The sequence below is a fragment of the Andrographis paniculata genome, unplaced genomic scaffold (assembly GCF_009805555.1).
Source record: "Andrographis paniculata isolate CXL003 unplaced genomic scaffold, ASM980555v1 Contig12END, whole genome shotgun sequence".
Lineage (NCBI taxonomy): Eukaryota > Viridiplantae > Streptophyta > Magnoliopsida > Lamiales > Acanthaceae > Andrographis > Andrographis paniculata.
This window is the reverse complement of record NW_026137402.1, coordinates 2,377,844-2,401,404: the sequence shown is the minus strand read 5'-3', so window position 1 is coordinate 2,401,404 and position 23,561 is coordinate 2,377,844. Positions and strand designations below refer to the sequence as shown.

Below are 23,561 nucleotides of genomic sequence, written 5' to 3'. Positions count from 1 at the left end.
GCGCTGGATTTATATAGAACCGAGTAAAGGGTATTATCCGTCGAGGAGGCAATCCAGACCGTCCATGGTGGGACACGTGGCACAATCTCAAGGAGGTGTTGAACGAGGAAAATTAACCATGGTTAGTTCGCTTCTTCAGTGGTTAGGTTAGCTTCTGGCATCACATGGGTATATGCTTTTTAGTATCCGACTGGCGCGGCGCAGCTGCACCTATTTTTCAGACTTAAAAGCGATTTTTACTCGGTAAAATACCAAAAGCGTGTTCTTATATTTTTTAGGGCTACTGTTCAAATTTTCCAATGCTACAAAATAGTCTTTCTTTCTTCTGATTTAGTTTCTCCAGTATTTTTCCTTTCGTTCATTTCAAATAATTGGTCATTTTTGTTTTATATTTTAATATATTTCAAAATTTATAATTTATAAAAAATTTTATTTTAATTAAATTATTTAGTTATTTTAATTTTAATTTAAAATTATTTTTATTAAATTATAATTATTTTCACTAATAAATTTATTATTATTCATTAATTACATAATACTTAGAACTCTGTGCCTAAGCTAAATCAGACAAATTAGTTGGGACGGAGGGAGTACTTTCTTCATCCAATATACTCTTCCACTTACTATGTCTACGTTTATATTTTCGTCTGTCATACTTCTTCTGTCATTTTTTTATTTATTATACACTTTAATTTTATTTTTAATTTTTTTTTATATATAATATTTTTAATTTTAATTAGACTAATTAATTATTTTTATTTTAACTTAAAATTAGTTTTATTATATGATAATTATTTTCACTAATATATTTTTAATTATTTATTAATTATACTTCTTTGAAATTCTTGTGTCTAAAAGAGGACACTGTAACCTGACTGAGAAAGTAATATTTTGTGAAATATATAGTATTTGATTTGATATTTGTAAAAATTAAATAGCACTCATAATCAAGGTTTCCAAACGAGTTGCTTCCATCACCATAATTATGTTAGTTTTCATTAAATTTATTCATAATAATTATGTCAATTTTTTCATAGTCGATAAACTTATTCGAAATTTATATATAATACTTACTATTATTTTGAAGCCTTTTTTAATAAATTCTTATAACATTCTTATTTTATACTTCCTCAGTCCACAAACTTATATCTTATTTTTTTATTTGGGACGTTCAATCATTATTGTTTTATTTTTTTTAAAATACAAATTTTACTTTTTTACCCTTCATTTATTTATCATTTTCAATCTCAACTTTATCGTAAAGGATAAGTTTATTAATTCATATAAAAAAGACAATTACTAAAAAACCGTTTAAATATATTTAGAACAATTATAAATGGATGAGGGAGTATTTTACTTATCATATTTTCATATTAAAAATTATTATTTTATTATTATTATTATTATTATTATTATTATTATTTTTTAATTGAAATAAAGTGGCATAGAAAGGTCTTGTGGATGGAGTATTTTGTAAATAAGATACTATAGGTTCTATATACATAAATATTTTTGGAATTTTTCACACTATTTGTCTACACTAATATTTTATAAAATATTAAATTAAATATTTTTTTTCACAAAAAAAAAAAAAAAAAAATTAGATCAAATATTCTCTCCGTATTACATTTTCCTCTATCCCACTTGTTCAGCCATTTTTTTTCTTAAATTATTTTTATTATAAGATAATAATATTCACTGATACATTTTTAATTGTTTATTAATTATACATTTTTTAAATTCTCGTGTCTATGGTGTTATTTTTGCTATTTCGGTTCATCCCATTTGTGACATCCCGGTCCGCAAGCCACACGAAGCGGAGTATGTCGATTTCGCAGACTGTTACACAGGTCAACACGAGTCTTTTCAACACATTTCTGTCATCACTCGTGCACGTAGGAGACTTCTCAAGGATCATCCATCCTCAAATTTACTCTAGGACAAACAAACACGTTAACTCTACCGTTCCTTCAGTAGGGTTATCGAAAAGGAATGTGTACATTGTTGACATAAGTAGTCTATTTAATCCATTTAACTTATATTCAACCTCGGATAATTTGACGGTTCATTCCGGGAGTTGGCCTAGCACCGGCCCAACTCCGGGGTATTACACCATTCCACCTAATTGTCTTTATGTTTTTAAATATAATTATACACTTTAATCACATTTTAAATTTTGTAGTTTATATTTTTTATTTTAAATTAAACTATTTAGTCTATCTTAATCTTAATTTTATAATTATTTTTAGTAATATATTTTTTTAATTACTTACTAATTACATATTATCTAAAATTTTGTGTCCCCAACTAAAATGAACAAATTAGTTGAAACAGAAAGAGTATAATACATAACATAAAAAATATATAATACTATAAATTTTGTGTATCAAAATTATATTAGTATTTTTTTAATATTAGCTAACTAAAAAAAAAAAAAAACACTAAGATAAAAAAAGAAAAAACTAAGATAAAAAAAGAAGACCTAGGGTGTGTTTGTTTGGGGATGTGAATTTTGAGTTGTGATTTAAATAGTAAAAATTTTGAATTGAAATAGTTGTATAATGTGATATAAATAGATGTTAGATGTGATATTTTGAATGTAAAATTAATTTTTAATATAATATAAAAAATAATAATATATTTGATTTGATATTTTTAGGGAATTTTTTTTTAATGAATAGTATAAATTCTTACAAATTCCCCGGAACAAACACACCCTAAATATACTTCACTACATTTGCTCTTAACATTCTAATATAATTATTTCTTAATAAGCGTTGCCAACAAAAATTACATGATTTTTCAAAAGAAGGTTACATTAACATAACGACTGTTAATTAGTTAATTATAAAACTCAATACAATACGGATAATATATAATATGTAAACAAATAACATACTCCCTCCGTCCCATATTTATTCATTCATTTACTTTTTGTTTGGAGTTTTAAAAATATTAGTATTATATTGGGATATAGTATAAATAAAAGATTAAACTAACCTTGTTAGTATTGTATGATACAAAAATAATGACATTTTTGTATATATTATAAATTGGAATGATAGTTATAATGTTAGATATACAGTACAATTATAAAAAATAAAAATAGATGCTTTGTTATGAAATGAACCAAAATGGATAAATTGTTAAGGGATAGAGTGTTATATATATATATATATATATATAAAATAACATATTATATAAGAACATAAAAACCATATTATCTATGTCAAAATAATACTCTCCGTCCCTTATCTATCTATCTGTTTGCTGTTGCACGAAGTTTTGGTATGGATAAAATAGAAAAAACTAAAATAACTTATTACTATAGTGTGCTATAAAAGTAATAATATTTGTGTAATATAATGTAAGTCGTAAATATATTTTTAATATAAGTAAAAAGTAGATAGTTATTATAAATAAAAAAACAGAAATGAATAATTTTGTTATAAAGACAGACCAAAATGGGAAGGAAGGAGTATAACAAACAACACAATATTATTTTATAAATCATACTACTTCCATCCGACTATAAAGATCTTATTTACTTTTTACATGTTAATATTTGTATACTAATTATTATATAAAAACGTAATATAAATAATATACTTCTACTAGTATCTTATAATACTATTATAATTACATTTGTTAAAAAATTATACAAATATAAAAATAATTTTAATATTAAGTATAATAATATAAAATATAAATGAGACCGCGGAACAGAGAGAGCACTTAAATATATAAATTGTGTTAAACAAAAAAATATATATTGTTTATCTGCTCCATATATCCTGTTTGAGATAAATTAGTGTTGATTTGCCAGTCTGCACCTAGAACTTTTAAACCAACAAACCGAACAGTTCGTGAACTCAGCTCAGTTAAAGCTCGTTCGCAAACGTTAACGAGCCGAACAACATAAACAAGCTTATTTGATTAACGAACAAACCCGAACTTTATTCGCGAACGTTCATTTAAATAACATATTTATTATAAATATTATATATACATATAAAATTATAATTTATAAGTAAATAAAATATTAATTTAAAATATCTAAATAAAATAATTTTAATTTTTTTTTATAATTTATATATAAATTTTAAAAAAATAAGACAAACGAGCTCGAACGAACTTACTCGAGCCTAAACAAGCCGAACACGAACACAAACACGAGCTCAAACAATAAAAATTCTTAACGAGCCAAGCTCGAACACTACAAACGAACTCGAAAGCTTAACGAACGAACACAGCGTTAACAAACACTTAAAATTTTACTAAGCTCGAATAGTTAACAACTCTGTCTGCACCGTATCCACCCCTTGCAATATTTGCAAAAATTAAAGACAAAAACTCAAATAAAAGACCGAAACAAGAATGAAATTGCAATTGAGGTCGTTGTGGGCACTGCACTGCACTGCATTTTAAACCAAAGTCAATCAGTCTATAAGAAAATAGAATACCAAAACCCTAAATAAATTAAAAAAGGACTAATTCCTCATTAAATTGTCTCATCTTTCTGGAAAGTTAACCTAAGTAAGATAAGCCTAACAGTAACAATACATATACTTCCATACAGCCACAATGAATAAAGTTAAGTGTGTCAAAACAAGGCTTCTTGCTGTACTAACTCAGGATAGACAAATGACACAATCCGATTCAGGGTTTTCAACGGCTCTTTAAGGAAGACATGGCCATCAGTTGCTGCAAGGGAAGAGGTGAAGAAGAAATGTGACTATTCAAAATATCACCGCGAACAAAAACAAAAACAAAAACAGCAATAAAGTGCTTACCTCTAATAAGGAGCCGTAGTTCCCTAGAGAACGTTTCGACATGGCCTAATACGGGCCTTATGCCGCAAATTTGTATTACACACAACTCCAGGTACAAGGCCATCACCGTTATTTGTAGCAGTAAGAGGCAAACCTCCTGCAATTCGGGGGCAAGTTGTTTCGACTTGTTGGCTTCGCATACTTCGGTTGTAATAGCAATCCCTTGATCCTGATGTCCGATTAGAACACATAGAAAGGTTTGTTAAGTTAAATGAAAGAAATTGATTCATTGAATAAATTACAACAGCAGATTACGAAAATGACTAACCTGCAAGCCGTGCAAGATTTCAGGCATAGGCAGCTCCGGAAAATGCACGAGATCAACAAAACCGACCTCCTCCGCCTTTCTAGCAGCACTTTCAGCTTGCAAGCAAAGAAATTTCAAGAGAAGAAATACGATCCTGTATATATCAATCGCAATGACGTCGGACAAATGCGAATGTGTAGCTACATCAGCATTGTCGTTCGACTGATCTCTCACGGCTAGAGCAGTTCTAGAAGACAAGGGTGCAAACTTGGGATTCAATGTGCAACTGAGAGCAGACAGCGCAAACCAGCCATTCCTGCTGTTGATAAACGACGGCTTCTTGTACAACTCAAACTCTTCTTTAAGAACCGGGTAGCACAATAGGGGAGGGGCCACTCCCTTGGGGGATTCTCCCAGGTGTTGGGTCCCCCGGCTGATGAAGGCTAAGAAGTGGATGCATTTTTCTCGCAGGGGAGAGTCCATACCTCGTAAGATTTTCTTCCAAGAGTTGCAGTGCCTTGCCAAGACACAGATAAGGGTCAAAGTATATTGCGTCTCTTTAAGCTCACTCAAAGAAACATTAGATTTCAATGAATGGGCCCTTTTATTTTCGTGACCTTTGTTCGGGAAATCTGGCGCACTAAGATAATATGAAACTAGAGGAGCTTTCTCGACCAATATGCAAGTCATCACATAATCGACTACACTGGTGGAAGCAGCACTGTCTCCTAAAGACTGAATAATCGCTGTAAGAACAGCGATCCCGAGCCCCCAAATAGGCTGGGGATTGTCAGTCTTCTCAGATGGGGATAGAATTTTCTCACACTGGATAACAGACAACGACTCGGCTTCAGAAAAATCTGACAGTAATACTTTCAGAGATGCAAGGATACTGGCATTCAATAGCATTTCAGCACCTTGTCGGATGCGCGCAAGGTTCAAAAGGAACTTCAATATTACCACAACAGTTCCGGACAAAGATATATCCTGAAGCTTCTGAACAACATGCTGCAACGGCATATGTTTCTGTAAAACAGGGAACCAAGAATCAGGCATTGAGAAACCTTTAAGTATTGAATCAATAGCAGCCAAGGACAGGGTACAATAATCAGGGTGCTGGATGCAGCTGCATAGAACAGGTAATAATCCCAAAGTTGAATTAGAAGCCTCCAAGGAATATTCATCAGGATTCCCGCCACTTCCGGCCCCAGCATTCAAATCTGGGGATGACAGCTCTATTAAGCTATGAATCAGCATAAGCAACAACTTTGTAGCTGTTCCAGTATCAAGAGAGGGACTACAACTGCACAACACCTTGAGGCCGTATCCACATGTCTTCACAATAAGAACACGAGCAGTTTGAGAAGAGTTATTGCTTGAAGACCTTACAAGTATTAGCAGTAGCTCTGCTTGAGCAGTGAGGATATTGAGCAAATGTTCATCTGCATTAGGAACAGGAGCCAACAACTTTATGGTGTTGTGGAGGCATTGGCACACGTGGTCTATGCATGAAGAAACTACTCCATCAGATATCTTCAGTCCTGTAAGAGCTTCAGCATCTGTTGACTGCACAATTTATTGAATCACTGAGTCATTTCAGATTGTAAGGACTAGTTCTAATTAAACCCAGAGAAATGATCGCCAACAACAAAGCACAGTGCATACTTGTTGACAAAAATGCCTGTAGGTTAAAAAAAAAAATTGATCACATTCGGTAGCATCAAGAAACCAAGAACTTACACTGTGTTCACGCATGTGCAATAGAGTAACTAGCCCTCTCAAAGCGGAAAGCTTGGCATTTGAGCACAACATTTTGGTATTAGCATCTTGCAAATAAAGAAGCATAGATTCTGCAGCCTCTTTAGATTCTTTCCACCTTGACAGTTCCCACAATTCCAATCCTAGATCAGCTCTAAGCCGAACATTATCATACAGGAAGATACTGTTGACATCTGCTAATATATTATCATCTCGTCTGTTTTCATAACCAGTTAAGAAAGTAGATTCTACCATAAACTGCAACAGCTCTTTAAATGGTTTGTTTTCAATCAGACGGCCTTCAAGCTCTCCTTGAATGAGATAATAAAGATCACTTAGAATCAAATTCTCCACCTGTGGTCCTTCGCTGAAACCATTGACGTGAAAAGGTAAGTGATGGGATTACAGTAACGCAGCAGCAGCACTTAATTTAAAATATCAGCAGAGGAAAGCATTTGAAAAGCCCATTAAATGGACAGTCTCCTTCAAAACTAAACAGGTCCGAGTTAAAAATGAGCATTGTAAAGCAAATATTTACAGCAGAATATATAATTCAGAGTTAAACAAGACAATAGGCCAGGTCGTCACTAGTTACTGAATCCTGAGAAATCCAGAGCTACTAAAACAGAAATAGACTTACACAGTCATGTACATTTGACAAATTACATTTTCACAAAGAGCAGAAAAATATTTAACATACAATATTGAAATTAATTTGATAAATATGGATCAGCCAGAAGCACTCAGCATTCAGTGGATTGCAACTATAATTGCAAAGCAACCACGAAATCTCTGATAAACTGAAAGGCACACGAACAGGTCCTAAAAGTGTTTTAGATTGCCAATGGTGTAACATCACAAAATAGAATAATAAGACGCCATGGTATCAAGGACACAAAATGTGAAACATGTATGCAAGCAGAGATGATGAGTACAACTATTTTTCACAATACAACAGACAGAGAAATAACATGAACTACACCTGTAACCTCGTGCTTTGTACTGAGTTGACAATTCTGAAAAAGCTGGAAGCTTGCACAACTGTAGAGGTGAACACAATACGAAATAGAAACTTAGCTCAAGAGGAAGTAGAGCATGAACATAATGAAGTGAACAAGTAATTTATCAACTTAGATGCATTGGAGAAACTTACATTGTGAGTAGGGAGGTCCTGATTATCAACACAATGCAATGATAAACATGATATATGACAGAACACTCCATTGCCTTAAGTAATTATGCATTCAAGTATTAACCCATTTACTCATCATCATTAACCACATGTGAACATAGAAAAAGACTTTCCGAACGCCGATCTACTTCAATGATGAACTCAGATATGATTTTTATTTCGTATTTTTCTAATTCTCTGGCATTAAATTAGATGCATGTGTCTCAGTTAATCAAACAGCAAAAATGATACGGTTGAAGAATACAAACCTTTTGTGATAACATAACAATCCTTTCAACCAGAGATATAGACAGACTACCACAATCCCCATGTCTTAGTTTAACCATAGCACTGACAGCAAACAAAGCACCAGCAATCTACAAAATTCAGTAAAAGAAAGAGAGAAAGAGAGAGAGAGATAATTTAGTAAGAAAAGGATTTCATTTCGTATGATTTGATGAGGAAGATGTAAGTAGCATAAATTCGTAGCTCACCCTAGAGCGTAAAAGAAAGCTGTTATCAAATTCCCAAGAAACACATGCCCTGATCAAGTCACTCAACACTGAACTCTTGCACCAAGTTGAAATTATCTCCTTCAAGTTGCTTAAACTTTCAGATTTTGAAAGTTTAGAATCCCTTTTCTCTGTCTCATTGGTTAGTGATTTAGTTGCTTTGTTGGCGACTAACTCAGCATGCATTAACTTTTTTTGCAAGAAAACCTCACAACCCAGTATATCCAGCACATATGACAGAAACCGATATTTGTAAGCTGTGTTCTGAAGCTCCTTCTCAGTCAAGTTTTCAGATAACTTTCCTTCAGTACCAGCAACAAGAACGACAGGAATGGTAATTTGTCTCCAGAACTTGTCTGAAATTTTCAAAAGCTCCAACATTTTTGTAAACTGGGGTGCACCTTGCCACAGTGCCCTCAGAAAGTTTAAAAAGAACAGATACACATCTGGTTTGCTGAAAAGAGAAAGAATATATTTATGCCACCTTCAAAGTATGAGAGAATTTTATCAGTCGAACATTTAAACATCAAGGGGGTGCATACCTATGAACTATATCTTCAGAATCTTTTAAACACTGCAGAATTTCATCCAGCAGGCTATCATCCCCGGAATCCATTAATCCATTCTCAAACTTACTTTGCTGATGCTCAGAGTTACTCTCAAGCACTTGACCACTCAAATATTCTTTTGACATCATGACGGCATTAAGAAAGGCAGGCTGCGAGTGGAAAGGCAGTGAAAGCTAACAAAAGTAGAAAGCCACAGAGAAAATGCAGCAAATCTGATAATTCTTAACACGTGCAGGGCATATGACACCAAAATGGCAAACTTCCAGAGAAAGTGTATGCAAAATTGCAGGCATAGTTCATAGTTTGAATGCAATTGATGCAAAGATCCTAAGCAAGGTGATAATTAACCTGACATGTGCAATGTCCAGGTAATTCTGGCATTTTCTATTTACAAAGTAAACTCGATCTTTTTCATTATTTTATAATCATTATATATAGATGTGAAAGTAAAAAAGGTAAGGAGCAAGTGATCATTAAGTAGAAACCAAGCTTAGTCTAATAGTTAGTTCCTCAACAAATCATAGCATAACCAGTAACTAACACCGGATGTCCTTGATTTAATAATTGTTTAACTAGAAGAGAAAAACTGATTAAAAAATATCTATAAGTTCTATTAAAATTTCAATGCACATATATCAGGCAAGAGCTTTTCTACATTATGCAGTGTCAAGTTGTGTACAACTGACCTGATTTTGTGCAGCTGAAACTAGGTGCTTCCAAGTGGAAAGGAGAAGATTTTCAGTCCAAGGAGACTGTTTATTAAATATGTTGCATACAGTTTTCTGGAAAGTAACTACCTGTAACAAGAATGAAATCAACTCAGAATCCAATTACATGATTTCCATGGCAGGAACTGTAATACAAAAAAATCAATCTGGCCAAACCTGCTTATCTTCCAAACCAAGACAAACATTATAGCCCTCAAAAGAATATGCAGCAAATAACATGGAGAGCAACCTTGTGGCACCCATTTGTATCTCCTGGGCAAAATAAAACAAATTATCTATCTGTCATTATCAAGAATGCGAGTGTGTATATCTGTACACAAATGTAATAAACCAAACATGTCCTGAAAAACAAATGCAAGACTCAATCCAGAACTTAGTAGAGGAAGGAAGAGAAAGAAAAGAGATTCCACCCCACAGATAACATAAAAATTGAACAATGATATAATGACAAAAAATGGCAGCACTTTAGTTAATTAAGAGACAAGAACATACAGCATTCCGAAAATATGTCATTAATGATATTGCAGCAGTGAGGACAGGTATTGGCTTTGTTCTTGATGATAGAATTGCTTGATGAAAAACTGGAAGACCAGATGAATCCTGTCAAAACAGAGTACATTTGTATTGCATTACTAGTTATATATTTGCAATAATATATACAATCATGAACAAGAGAGAGCCATTGAAAATTAGCAACCAACAAAATGAAGACAATTGAAATATTTTCTCTACCATTCAAGTGTCAATGCTAGACCTAAATCCTCAGGTATCAGGATCAATAACCACAACATTTAGGGTGTGTTTGTTTGGGGGTTTGGATTTGGAGTTGGGATTTGAATAGTAAAAATTTTGAATTTGAATAGTTGTATGATGTGATATAAATAGGTGTTGATGTGATGTTTTGAATGTAAAATTGATTTTTAGTATAATATAAAAAATGAAAATGAGTGTTTGATTTGATGTTTTTTTTTGGGGGGGGGGGGGAATGGGATGAATAGTATATTTAAAATCCAATCCCCCAAACAAACACACCCTTAAAACTTTTTTTACCCACAGAAAATGAAAAATTAAAAAAATGTAAAAGTAGAGCAACAATTGCATTTCACACAGGTCTTTCCCGCTCAAAGAGATTGACAGAATCATATGCATAAACATTAAAAGCATTACATCTGAACATAGATATACAGCCCCAAAATATACATTATTCACAATACACTTCTGCAAATAGAAATAAGCATAGTGAGCATACCTTCGAGCAAGCATCTAACATACTCACAAGGACATCCAGCCCTGAGGATATAGCTAGTTGCAGCCCCTCAATATCAAGCATGTCAAAAGTACGGGACACATAAAGTTTCTGTTGAATAGGCATAGCAAGGGAGCGAGAAGAGAATGAATTATTCAAGTCAATGGCAAAAATTAAAGAACAACATTACATCAACACATTTCAAGATAGATAAAAATACAGCATAATAAACCTCTAAGCTTGGTGCTGTTGTACAAACAATTCGAAAAATTGCTGAGTGGATAGATGAATCCGAAAGCATAATATCACGAATACTTTCCCCCACTCTTTTACTGTGTGAGATCAATCGCGTACATTTCTTCACCACCTCAAGCACCTACAAAAAAGAACAGAGGTTAGTCAGCACTCAGAAGCATTATGGAAACTTCGGGGGACTCTTGGGTAGTACTAAATTAACTATTAACAATCTTCAAATAAGGGAATGATATATTCTATTAAATGAATCTCTGTCAAACAATCACAACTGGAAGGTCCAAAGATGACCACCAATATTAACTTGTTGGCATGAGCTTAATGAGTAAAAAAAGAAAAAAAGATCAAATATTTGAGAAGTCAAGCATATGTATGTTTCACTAATGCAGCTGTACTGTAGAATAGAGTTAGCAATGAAAATTTTTCATATATGTCTGCACAATATAAGAAGGCATACCTTCACTGTCACCTTCCATCGTGCACTCTTCACCTTATACTTCCAATATTCATGATTAACAAGAACATATTGAAGGGAGAAAACAATGAGTGCAAGGACTGCATCACTTTCTAATCCGGTATCCAGGAGATTCATAGTGAAGTCCAGCACTGTATAATCAGTTCCCAAATTAATTCTCCAAAGATATATAAATAGGGGACTAAAAGAAACATATATGATGACATTTAAATTAATTCCACCACAATCATACAAAAAAGGTAAACTGTCATAGTCACAAATGATGAAAAAGAATATGTTAACCGGATCAATAGTCAACGTAAATAGTCTACACAACAAACTTGTGATTACCCACATGGTTAGCATTCAACAAGTATATTTGGGATCTTGGGTTCAAGTCCACATAAATTGATTTGTGCAAGAGATATTAAACAAATTTTAATAAGGAAACTGGAAATGCAAAATACATCTAAAGATTCAAGAACAGGAGATTTATGCAAAAAATGACATAGCTGCAAACAGTCATTGAAAAAGCAACACATGTTTGAAGGAAAAGATATGATAAATTTGAGCAAAATAGACGTCAAAATAATAAGCATAACCCAGCATATAACTAATGATAGAAAATAAATAGCATACCTGAAAGAGTCATTAAGCAATCACTTTGTTCGCAATCAATCAAAAGCATTTTTGCAAGCCGTCCAGAAAGCAACCAGGATCCGCTGGCACAATTCAAATAAATTATCAACACATTGATTATATGCAATCATTTTAGCAAGCATATTGTCATAAAAAAACCATCATTCTTGGGTTAGATATTAAGATGTTTAATAATAAAACAAATCCAAAGAAAAACACACTAATATCATGGAAGATGAGCTTGATCGTGTAAGCCTAACTCAGAATATAACTACTGAGATTCACATTAGCAAAATCCTGATCATACGTGTGTTAAACTTGATATGAGAAAACTATAAATACATATGCATGTGTGAGAGATGTTGAGTGTTTTATTTAACTTCCATCACCAAGAAAATGGGACACAAGGCGGGAGACAATTGGGTAAGACTGAAACTTAGTAAGACAAGAAATTTCTCAGTTTCTTTTTCCATTATAGATTTCAAGCCCTTCAGTTGTAGGACATTTCCAAGGTTAACCTTGATAAATTGTTGGAGCCAGCACCGAAAGGATTTTCCGTCAAAGCAACATCAAATATATTGCCCTTCATGGCCATCAGAGCCACATGAGATGGCAAGCTGCATAAAACAAATATTGAAATGGCAGAAGTAAGGACCAAATAATCGAATGACAAGTGCAAGGAAAAAGCATAGCTCAGCGCTTAGATATCCAGGAACAATTAATGCAATCATCACCAGCAAAGAATAACAATATATAGAGGCAACCATAAATGCATGTGAATATTGCAGACTAAAAGCAATGTCAATTACCATCTCATCATTTTTGTCAATATATTAATTCCCATGGACATCATTAGAACACCGTTCAAACTAGGGGAAAGACTCTTCAGCAAAGCGCAGACGATCTCAATAACATGAATACTGCAATCAAAGATAGATAATGCAACTTGACAGGAGAAATTACTACTGTTATATACAACATGATTGACAGTTCAGAAATACAAAAGATTACAAATCAGAAATCACACCGCACATAGCTCTCTAGATTTCCTCTGGAAATTGCCTCATCAGGTGAAAAATTCCCAAAATCCATAAGAGAATAGTGGACACCCTAACATCAGAAAAAATATTAAAAATTAAAAGGTGTTCTCAACTGTAGGCAACAACTGAAAACATGTTCACATCAGCCCATGTATACTTATTCAGTATGTCACTGTTCCCAGTAAACCCCCACCCAATCAATTCCTTCCTACCATATCAACCAATCACTTGAATTCCAGAGTGAGTCTGATATATAAGGAGAAAAAAAAAAAATTACAGCGACTTTAAGCTATCAGCACCCGAATTCCTAGCCAAACGGCACAAGCTCTAAATATCTCTCTGAAGAAAATGCAAAAGTGCAAAAATGTTTGCACATTCCTCGGGCAGAGGGTGGCTATTTTGGAAAAGACAAGCCTTTAAGAATGCATGAGAAATTATGGTTCAATTGAGGCAATAGGCATAGACAACAAGTTGCAGTACTTTACAAATGTGCCAGTTTAAAGGAGTTAAATGCGTGAGAATAACTAGTTCGAGAAGCTAAATGTTACCAAACTATTTTTATTTTCTGTAACCAGGTAGAATAGATGTGACTTCATAGGAAAAACTATAATTTCATTTCCCATAAGTTTCAATAGAACATCCATGTATTTTTCTTCAAACCTTACAGAACAAAATTAGCCGACTAAACTGACAATAAAATACACCTACCGTATTAAATGTCACCAATCGACTGAACAGATCAAGAATAATAATAAGCTCCTCTGTGTTTTGCCTATGCAGATCTTGAGCCAAATGAAGTAGCAGCACAAGCACTCCAGATTCTGTGCACTGCCACAGGAAAGAACAATGTACTGTTTAGGTAAGCTAGGTGTTACATGGATGCAGAGCACAGAAGAGAGACAGAGGGAAAAAGGATCTATTTCCATGAGCTTTCAATAGTATTCAACAAAAACTAGACCACACAAGACAAATAACACCACTAGTAAAGCTAGTCACTAACAAATTAAGTATTGGCCCGTGAGACACTTCTTGAAATAGTAAATTTTTTGTCAGAGAAAAGTCTTTAAGTAGCTAAACCTTCTCAAGAAAGATCTAAAAGGTGATAAATAAAAGGCTTATTAAGGGCATCTCCAACCCAGCGCCAATAATGGCGCTGGGTTGGTGGATTTGGCATCGGTTGCTTCCAACCGACACCAAATCCTGCACCATTTTTTGGCATTACTAGTTTGCTACAGTGCAACACCTAGCAACACCAAAAAATGGCATTGCCTTTCTTTTTCTTTTTTTTTTTTAATTTTTTATTTTTCTAAATTGAAAAAAAAAATTATTATAAATTATAAAATATAAAAAGTTTGTTTAAAATAATAGGAAAAGTTGAATATTTGAAAAATATTAGTGAAAAACAGAGTTATGGTTAAAGTAAAAATACTGTAGGTCATATATTTGAAGTTAAAAACTGTATAAATGAAGTTTATAGATTGGAGATGGCCTAAGACCTATTCTTCCATATCACCATTACATACTGTTTCTGAAGCACATAGGCATGCACATGAACATGCATTCATGAATCAAAGCTAAATTTATTATTGAACTGAAGACCATAAATATCCATCGAAAAATTAACATTGTCAAAGATATCCATTCAATTTATATAATTGATACATTTAAACTCTAGCCACGAGAAATAATATATAAACACAGGCACAAAGGCTCAGGATAGAGGGTATAATGATATGTTTAGCATAATTTGAATAAACTCCGGACCATTTTAGCTCACTAACAACAACTAAAATGCTAAAGGCATCTATATTCTTAAAAGGTAAGACGGAACACATTTCAATCTTACATGAGCAATGCAGTTAGAGGAAGTGGACCAAACAAACAATAATAGATATAGTAAGCATTATGAACACAATACCAACAACATGCAAAAATATAACAAAACCGGAAAGCAACAACTAATAACACAAACACCATTAAACAATAACCAGATACCATAGAGAAGTGGCTTGGAAAGAGAAACTCACAAAAAAATGCACTATTAAAGGGGGAAAAAGAACTGTAAGCAACCATATATACCTCCCACCGCACTAGTACACATTTTTCATCAATCATTCTCAACACTCGACCTCGAGATTGGGCTGGAATAGTCAAGCCTTCAATACCAGCAACACGCAATGGAAATTGTGTTTCAACAATATTTGAAACAGGGTCTACCACAGAGCCATTGCCTATCTCAAGTAGAGTTGATAGACCAACAGACTTATCAAGAAAATTAAACCTGATCAAAATTTTCAAATATGTATTAAAAAGATAATAGTAATAATAATAATAATAATAATAATAATAATAATAATGATGATGATGATAAAAGGTTTGTGAAGGCGCTTCTATAATGGAGGTAGATTGAGAAATACAGAAAGGCATTTAAGTGACAGCAATGCTATAGCATTCAGTGGATTAGAAAATACTAAAGAAGATTCATAATGTAGTTTGCCCCTAAGAATGGGCTTCTGTAATAGAGGTTATCAAGAAAAGTAAACCCCAATCGAAATTTTCAAATATGTATTAAAAAAAAGAAGTAATAATAATAAAAAGGTTAGTGAAGGTGTTTCTATAATCGAGGGTAGACATAGATATTTAGTAAGGCATTAAAGTGGTAGCATAGCTACAGCATTCAGTGGGTTAGAAAATACTAAAGAAGATTGTGCCTCTCAGAAGGGCTACTGCAATAGAGGTTGGGTCATGAAATGAAGAAATAATTTGATATAATTACAGCAGCTACAGGTCTGAGAAATAATATTGTGTTCTAATTTACTCAGATAGAAATTAATTAAGAAAGTTTTTTTAATCTAGAATTCCATGTGATAATGATACAATAACTATATGTTGGGCGACTCCCGTAAAATATAAATAAATAAATAATATGTATCCCTACTAGTTTAAGCTTTTAGGTAATACGGTTATTTAACATAATAGAATCTATATGATATCAGAGTCATGGGTCTCGTGTTCAAGTCCCACCGTCCCAATTCGTCGTCGTCCACATGTAAAAATTCATATGGTGGTGTATATACCTTGCAAGTGAGAGGGTGTGTTGGTTAACTACCATAAAATATAAATAAATAATATGTATCACTACTAGCTTAAATTTTTAGATAAGACGGTCATTTAACATCATCTAACAATATATGTATTCAGAAACAATGCAGCTAAAGTTTATAAAGTATGCATCTAGGTAAAGTTTATGGAAACCTCACACAACATTGACTGGAAGCGAACCTTCTATATTGAAACCAGTTTATAAAATGCCACTTAAATAATAATAAAACTACATGATATAGATTGTCAAAGAATAGAAAAAAAAAAGGATAAACCATGCGTATAGCTTAAGGAAGAGAAAATCCATGAACAATTAACCTTAAGCCACAACAGAACTTTTCAATTCTATAGACATTAAAGGCACATTTGGTAAAGAGAATTGAATTGCAAATAAATAATAGCAAAGAAAAGAATTGTAGAAAATTAATTCTTATGTTTGGTATAAAAGAGAATTCATGCTGAGAATGTTAAAAAAATACAACAGAATGGATGAGTCGCCCTAAATGAGACTGCGTATTACAAGTAAAAAGTAAGAGAATGAATTAATCTCGAAAAACGATAAATAAAAGATAATTTTAATGAAGTAAAATTTTGTGAATAAATATTATCATATTTAACCAGTAATTTTTAAATAATAACAATAATAAATTAATAATAATAATAATTTTGATATGAATTATATAAGATCAGAACAAGATATTTTTTAAAAATTATAAAAATTAAATAGTAAAATCTATAAATACATTTAGAAATATATATTCTAGTATATCATTCATGTCTCTCTTACAAGACTGCGAAACTAAATACAGAAATACACATTCAAGTATACAAATTTCATTTCTCTCCATTTCTCTGCAAATGAGAGAGAACTGAAAATAATTTATTTTCAAGTTTCATTTCTCTAACTCAAACAAATAAGAGAAATTAAATTATTTTTATTTCTCTGCTCTCAATTCACTGTACCAAACATATCTTAATTATTGATGAGAAAGGAAGAAATATTTAAACCGCATGATTTATTATTGAATTGAATATAATTTGTACTTCCAATTGTTCCACTAATATTCTTCAGACTCAACTTCTATGCATTAAACCTTGTGTATGGTGAAAGTTTTGTATATACCTAAAACTTGGATGTTACTCTTAAAACTAAGTAACCAGTATTACTGATATGATTTAAAAGGCTCATACCCTATGGAGTTGAAAAGTGAATAAAGAATCTTGCAAAGCACATCCAACAAACCCACACCAAGTTTTACTTACACACATTCTGATGGCCATGAACCTTCACAAAGGGCTGATAACAGGCTTATAAGTTCAATGGTCCGGAATGGAAATTCACCCTCTAGGTTGCCAAGGAGACACCTTACAGGACCATCAATGAAGCTGTCCCTGTCCCAAAACTGAATGCAAAGAGCTTCCTACAAGCAACAACATATTTTAAATAAATTACAGAGAGAAGATATGAAGCACAAAATCATTGAACAGACAAACCTCTCCCCTGTAGATTTTGCATAGTATGTCCAATATTAATTTCAAGTTAGCGTCCTCAAACTGCAAGATAATAAGTGGGGTGAACATCCAAGAGACCAATAAAATGTATAAGTATCTATTTGTTTGTACCTGAAGATTGATCTCATATGATGCAATAAAAGCTGACATAAACGTTCTTAAAACACTCCGATAACCAGCTACAGGGCCCTAAAAATAGCAAGTACCTTAGTTTTAAGATTCTAAAATATTAATTAACCAGGAACCCACAAATCATATGTAAAGATGGCTTACATCTGAATGTTTCAATATGTCACTCTGCAGAATTGCATGAAAATATTCCAAAGACAAAACCTCAAAAGCTTGACGAACATAGCCAATGTGATCTATCTCCTGACATGAATGAAAGGATTAGAAAATCACATAAAATGTACCATATATATAAACACTACAAGAAGAGAAAGTGGTGGAACAATTTTGTGGAAGCCACTTGTACCATTAGTATATTGTTGTCCTCTTTTTCTGGAAGAGAAGAAATGAGACAGAGAAACACTGCCCATGCAAGAATTAGAGGACCAGCTTCCTTAGCTTCGAAAGTATTGATGATCGATATTTTAGCATCCATTTGTTGAATGTCAAGTTCTGAAAAGCCTATAGAACCCTGCCTGAGCAAGAAACCACAAAAAACCTTCAGTTACTCGGGATAATATACCCATTTCCAATTCAAACAAACAACTGTGTAGTACAAGTCAACAAAGGATCACCCAAATATATCAAATCTAGCACTTAGAATATATTGGTATGTAAATTACAAACATCCAGCATCAGTGGGCATGAATTAATGCTCGGCATTGACAAGAATCATACATTTTACATCTGGCTTTGACACTTTCATCCTTAACATTGGTTTCACATAATAGAAAGGTCTCAGAAGAATCAAAAGAGAAAAAGAATCTACAGTTTATTCAATATAAAGTTTTATCATAGATTAACACAAACATGATACAACTATAAACCAGCAACTAGACAGATGCATAGCAATACCATATCATTACAGTCGACAATAAGCACCACAGAGCCTGTAATGAGCAGTAGCATAATCATAAATTCAACATAGGCACTATCCTATACTACTTCAACATTAGAATTGCATGAGATTCAAATCAAAAGGACTTGCCAGTAGTTTATATATGATATATCATATCTCCATGCAGATTTAAGGGTTTTTTATAACATCGGTTAAGAAAAGACATTATTCAAGACGAGTAAAGATAGAACCAAGATTGTATGCCATGTGTGATAAAGCATATTTATACATAAGAAATTAATTCAACAAGGAAAAGTTAAATTAAAAAGGGATATGCACAAGAATTGTCATAGGTTCATGCATAAAAGAAAGACAGGGACCATGACCACTAAAACAGTTGATAACTTTTTCATAACAATCAATTTGAAATTCCACAAAGAAAATTCCAAGTTTTCACTAATTTACTACGAATGTGTTTGGATTGTGATTTTTTTCTATTTTGTGTTTATGTTTTTTCATTGGACAGTAATTTGATGTTATGTTTTGTGAGAAGAAAGTGTATTTTTATTAGGGAGCGTGTGGAATGAATAGTAGGAAGAGAAAAAGTTGCAAAGGAGTGATGGGAAAGTTTTTTAGCTGACATAAAAAATGCAATTAGTGCCAAAGATGCAACAAAATAAGGTAATGACACAGCTACAGTTGTCATAGATAGAGAGAGAAAGAGACAGAGAGAGAGAGACTAAAACCTGAAAGCTGTATTATCATGGACCATTTGAAGAAGAATTTCTAGGTTTAAAGCCTCAATAAGTATAAAGAGTAGCTGCACTTTGGCATGATAAACAGCATGTATAGCCTCAGGTGATATGGTCAGTTTCTGGAAATTATATGATCCAGTGATAATGCCCTGAATTGCAAAAGAAAATTTAAATAAATGTACAAATTAATTAATCAAAATCCAGAGAGTGAAAAATAAATAAATAAATAATAATAATAATAATAAAACAAGGCAAAGAATAAAATCACCTCATAAAATGCAGATAACTGTTTCCAGGATTTAGCATCACATGTGCAAAAGGACTCATAGTAAACAAGGAAAACAATGTCAAGGATTAAGTTGACCTCAGTAAGTATCTCCTCAGCCCATAAAACATATAGGTCAGCATCCTGAAACAAACATAACCATAGGAAATTTTCTCCAGTGGGAGATTTCTTGTACATGCAAGCAAAATGTTTTAAGACACACAAATGAAGAAAGTTAGACACCCCCAACTGCCAAAATGTGCTTAGAAGCCTACCATCTGGTCTGGGTAGTTGGAAGAGAGAAGATCTTCAAAGATAGAAAGCACTTTACACTCAAGTCCATCGGAGATTAACCTGTGTGCCTCTTCCAAAACCACAGAACTTCCCGGCTGAGATCCATAATGTACTAAAACAAAAAGAATTGCATTACAAAAAGTGAAAAAAGTTAACATTAACACTATGAATGCAATGGCATTTTGCACATTAAAATAAAATTATGGATTGAAGAAACACAGTCGCAACAATTTCATTTAACATGGATAGTGCCATCAAATTTAACCATCACGAATAATGATTGGAAAATATGAAGGGCGGGTTTGGTTTGCATTTGTGTTTTGTATTGTATTTACATAATAGTTTGATATGATGTTTTGTGAGAAAAAATCGTGGAGATTGCATATTAGAAATAAAAAATATATATAAAAAAAACTGAAAAATAAATAAATACATACATTCAAAGGGAACAAAGTTATCAAGATACAGACCTCAAGATTATCATAAATTTCAATTTCATCCATCACCAACCAGAACCAATGAGAAAATCCATAAGTACTGTTTATAAGAAGTGCTAAGTCATAATTGGGAACCTAAATTGTATGAGCATTAAAAATATATGATAATAATAATAATAATAATAATAATTAATAAAGGCATGGAATGGAAGGCAAAAGGAAAAGAAAACCATATCACATAAATCTGGAATCCTCAGTAAGAAGTAAATCCATTATTCAGTAAAACACTAAGCAGCCTTATTCGTCATAGAAACCACATTTCTCAACCACAAAAGGTGCTTAACAAGTACAAAAGTAAGGCTATCAAACTAATGAATCACCTTGCAACTGAGAAAATAAGTCCACACAAATTCTAAGTCCTGTGGACAGAGAAGAACAAAATTGAAGGAATGTAAGTGTTTTCTCGACGCAGCAATCAATTTTGATCCACCATAAACAAACACTTAACAAAGCATCTGCTAATTACTTCACATTGACATTCCCAAGAACTCAAAGGAAAACCACTTAATACTATATACAACAGCGTAAGTGGTGCATGTGTGCAGGTGAGGAATACTTACAGGCATGCATAAGAATCTGCCTTGTGCACTTCAACAAGCATTGCCGCTCAATGTAGTACTCGATGACAACCTTTCAATAAAGAATAAATGAGCATTTTTAGGAAAAAAACACCGTATAAAATTTTATATAGAAAAATGGATGGCATAGATTTTTTTCAATCTAGGATGCTATCAAGCAAGGTTGGAGTAAAATATTAGGTTTCCACGGACTCAGGAACAAAAATTATTTTCTTAAACATATTTTGGATCAAGCAAAATCCACCTTGTCACAGTAGAGGATGTGGTATGAGAAAAAATTTCAGAGTGGCAAATCATCATGAACTGGGAAAGCATCTAAAGGTATGAAGCATTGAGGATTTGTTTAGTTGTGTTCAGAAGTATTTGGGTCTTTTGGGGACGGAAAATTGGTGATGGATGCGTTGTTTTAAATGGAAAACAGGAGTCAGACATAATGTTTTTTAGGAGGGAAAGTTTATTATGAATATTGAATAGTGCGGAAATATAATTGAAAAATGTAAGTAAACAAACCCTAAATTATTTATCAGTACAACATATTTCCATTTGCAAATTGCAAAGCCTTTCTAAAAATATAACTAGTGCCTAATAACATACATTATCGATAGTCCATATGTACTTTATATTTAATATTGTTCACTATTTTTTTAAAGTGTATACTTATGGTCAGTAAACAGATTCATCAACTGTAGCAAATAATTTTAAACACATCAAATACCTCAAACTTTAATTTTATATTATATTTTATCAGGTCAACAACATTTATAGGTGAAGCCTCGAAGGGGAAGGTAGATCCACCAGTGATTTCAGAACAGAACCAACGAATAATAAACTATTGTAAGTTTTTGGTCCAATTTCCAAATCCTCAATCTGTCATGATATCCAGCAATGACTTTCCATAGTACAACATAACAACCAACTTTGGAGCAAAATTCAAGATCAAACCAGCACAAAAACAATATCCCAAATGTATAAAAGAATTAGACAGTCCAAATGCTGCAATATGCAAATAGGGACTGGAAAGCTGAATAGTAATAGATGAAAGACGAGATATACTAACCAAATTTACAATATCCTGTTGCAGATCATTCACTGCTGAATTTGTGTGATCCAGTGTTCGTTTAGCAAGAATATAAGACTGTACCTCATCCAAACACTGATAAAATTGTAGTATATTTCATTATCTCGATAATTGAAACAGTTTTGATTTAAATTCAAGCAAGCACTCTAGGTTTCACAGAAGCCCGAAAAGATATTGACGCAGATATATCACAATTAGAAAGAGTAAATAAACCATACCAAGATTGAACTGACTTTGAGAGCGGTTTGTTTCAAATCAGGCTGTACATTCAACTCATGATCTCCAATTTTTACACAGGATGCATCCAATGCTTCCTTCGATTTTTTATCTGGCGACTTGAATTGCATAATGGTATGCAGAAACCACATGTGATTATCCTTCAGTTTCTTCTCCTGAAATATTCAGTCCAATCACATCACATCACTCATCATATTTTCGATTCATATATAAAAAAAAAAAAAAAAAAAAAAAAGTGCGGGCACAATTTCTTGAAATTCCATTTTCGTGAAAAGGTTTTGTTGGAATGATATTATCTAGTATCATCAATACATGCGCAACCAACTTCGTGGGATTTCATTTTCTTCAAAAGTTCTCAACCAGCAACAACAAATGCTCACCGCAACTCCTATAAATTGAAAATGCAACGTCACAATATTCCATTCAAGTTTTCTTACCAGAGAGTGAGGTAGTACCGACGCGACGGAGGCGTTCTCAAGTTCCGAAAGAAGCGCACTGAAAGGCTCCCACCAGAGTGAGGCGTCGACAGTCTTCGTAGGCATGGACGACTTGTCGGGAGCATTTGGAGCTGCAGTTGTCGCCATTGCAGACCGCGAAAACTCACCAAACCAAAAACACGACAGAAGCAATTCAAAAACCCTAGAACAGAATCGACCCGCGCTCCCCTTCAAATCGAGGTAAACCCGCGAGGGAGAAGCGGGGGACTGAACGAAGACAGTGAGAGGGTTTTAGCCTTTAGGGAAATTCTATATCCATTGGTATAAATCGAATTTCTAGCTCCAATGGTGA

The 23,561-nt window shown here is 33.0% G+C and overlaps 1 protein-coding gene across 2 annotated transcripts; it reads right to left on the bottom strand.

Moving 5' to 3' along the window:
* Positions 1–4,481: 4,481 nt before the first annotated feature.
* LOC127253286 (uncharacterized) lies at positions 4,482–23,561 on the bottom strand. Of its 2 annotated transcripts, XM_051277794.1 has the most exons (32): positions 23,210–23,561; positions 22,754–22,927; positions 22,515–22,610; positions 21,440–21,509; positions 20,364–20,494; positions 20,092–20,232; positions 19,815–19,972; positions 18,538–18,706; positions 18,336–18,434; positions 18,174–18,251; positions 18,045–18,104; positions 17,814–17,971; positions 15,528–15,729; positions 14,157–14,276; positions 13,436–13,518; positions 13,218–13,328; positions 12,927–13,025; positions 12,409–12,491; positions 11,773–11,921; positions 11,296–11,439; positions 11,067–11,174; positions 10,310–10,417; positions 9,974–10,069; positions 9,776–9,886; positions 9,063–9,238; positions 8,503–8,974; positions 8,278–8,385; positions 7,820–7,878; positions 6,820–7,204; positions 5,101–6,645; positions 4,794–5,001; positions 4,482–4,704 (listed from the first exon to the last, which is right to left on the bottom strand). In XM_051277794.1, exons 1-32 carry the CDS (start codon positions 23,354–23,356, stop codon positions 4,604–4,606), a joined length of 5,949 nt encoding a protein of 1,982 aa, XP_051133751.1. In that variant the 5' UTR covers positions 23,357–23,561; the 3' UTR covers positions 4,482–4,603. The 2 variants fall into 2 exon arrangements, with proteins under 2 accessions (XP_051133751.1, XP_051133760.1); XM_051277803.1 differs by lacking the exons at positions 20,092–20,232; positions 20,364–20,494; positions 21,440–21,509; ... (1 more) ...; positions 22,754–22,927; positions 23,210–23,561 and having other exon boundaries at positions 18,538–18,702; positions 19,815–19,926.

Excerpts from the sequence above, each read along its gene's own strand:
- LOC127253286 (XM_051277794.1), bottom strand. The coding sequence starts at position 23,356 with ATGGCGACAACTGCAGCTCCAAATGCTCCCGACAAGTCGTCCATGCCT. Across the intron at positions 10,418-11,066 it reads TGTTAGATGCTTGCTCGAAG|GATTCATCTGGTCTTCCAGT; the intron begins GTATGCTCACTA and ends CTGTTTTGACAG. Across the intron at positions 7,879-8,277 it reads TTGTTATGTTATCACAAAAG|TTGTGCAAGCTTCCAGCTTT; the intron begins GTTTGTATTCTT and ends TCACCTCTACAG.